General features: G+C 44.0%; 1 protein-coding gene across 1 annotated transcript; it reads left to right on the forward strand.

Annotated features, from left to right (window-relative positions):
* Window positions 1–289: 289 nt before the first annotated feature.
* LOC107735374 (somatostatin-like receptor F_48D10.1) lies at window positions 290–755 on the forward strand (the record flags this gene model as incomplete). Its single annotated transcript, XM_016547074.1, has 1 exon — window positions 290–755. A coding segment is annotated over exon 1 (462 nt), but the record flags the coding sequence as incomplete, so codon positions are not given.
* Window positions 756–761: the final 6 nt, after the last annotated feature.

Genomic DNA, 761 nt, shown 5'->3' on the forward strand with positions numbered 1-761 from the left:
CTTCAGTCTCCTTGTGTGGGTTTGCTGTTTTGGCTCTGATCTTTATAGCTGAGGTGTGATCATCAGTCTCTCTGATCTCTCACTGTAAAACAAGCCATCTCAAGCACATTAAATGAACACAAGCCATATTCTCTCCCTCTGACAAACACATACACGCATAAAGAGAAACTATGTACCTTTCCACTGAGCTTTTATGGATTCATTGCTGCTTTATACTCTCTCTCGCTCACTCATCCTTACCTCGACACTAATTTCTGACACTTTTTTATCTTTCTGTCCATTCCAGATCCAGAATGGAGTCATTAAACCAATCCGGGTGGGTGGGGACAATCCCAGGGGATTATAACTCCTCCTCCTTTGGACTGGGATTTTCAGGAAGTCCAGTTGGGAATTACACTGGCAATGTGTCCGATCAAAGCATGCCGTTTCAAGGGAGCAGCACGATGGTTACTGCGGTCATATCATTCACCGTGTTCATCGTTGGACTCACTGGCAACACTTTGGCTATCTACGTAGTTTTGCGCTATTCTAAAATGAAAACAGTTACAAACATTTACATTTTAAACTTGGCTGTGGCCGATGAGCTGTATATTTTGGGCCTTCCGTTCCTTACGACGCAAAACGTACTTTCCTACTGGCCGTTTGGCTCATTCCTGTGTCGCGTCGTCATGACGGCAGACTCGTTAAATCAATTCACAAGCATCTTCTGTTTGACAGTGATGAGTATTGATCGCTATTTAGCAGTAGTGCATCCTATCCGC

This window comes from Sinocyclocheilus rhinocerous, unplaced genomic scaffold (assembly GCF_001515625.1).
Source record: "Sinocyclocheilus rhinocerous isolate Xijiao unplaced genomic scaffold, SAMN03320098_v1.1 C36012980, whole genome shotgun sequence".
In the NCBI taxonomy this organism is placed as follows: domain Eukaryota; kingdom Metazoa; phylum Chordata; class Actinopteri; order Cypriniformes; family Cyprinidae; genus Sinocyclocheilus; species Sinocyclocheilus rhinocerous.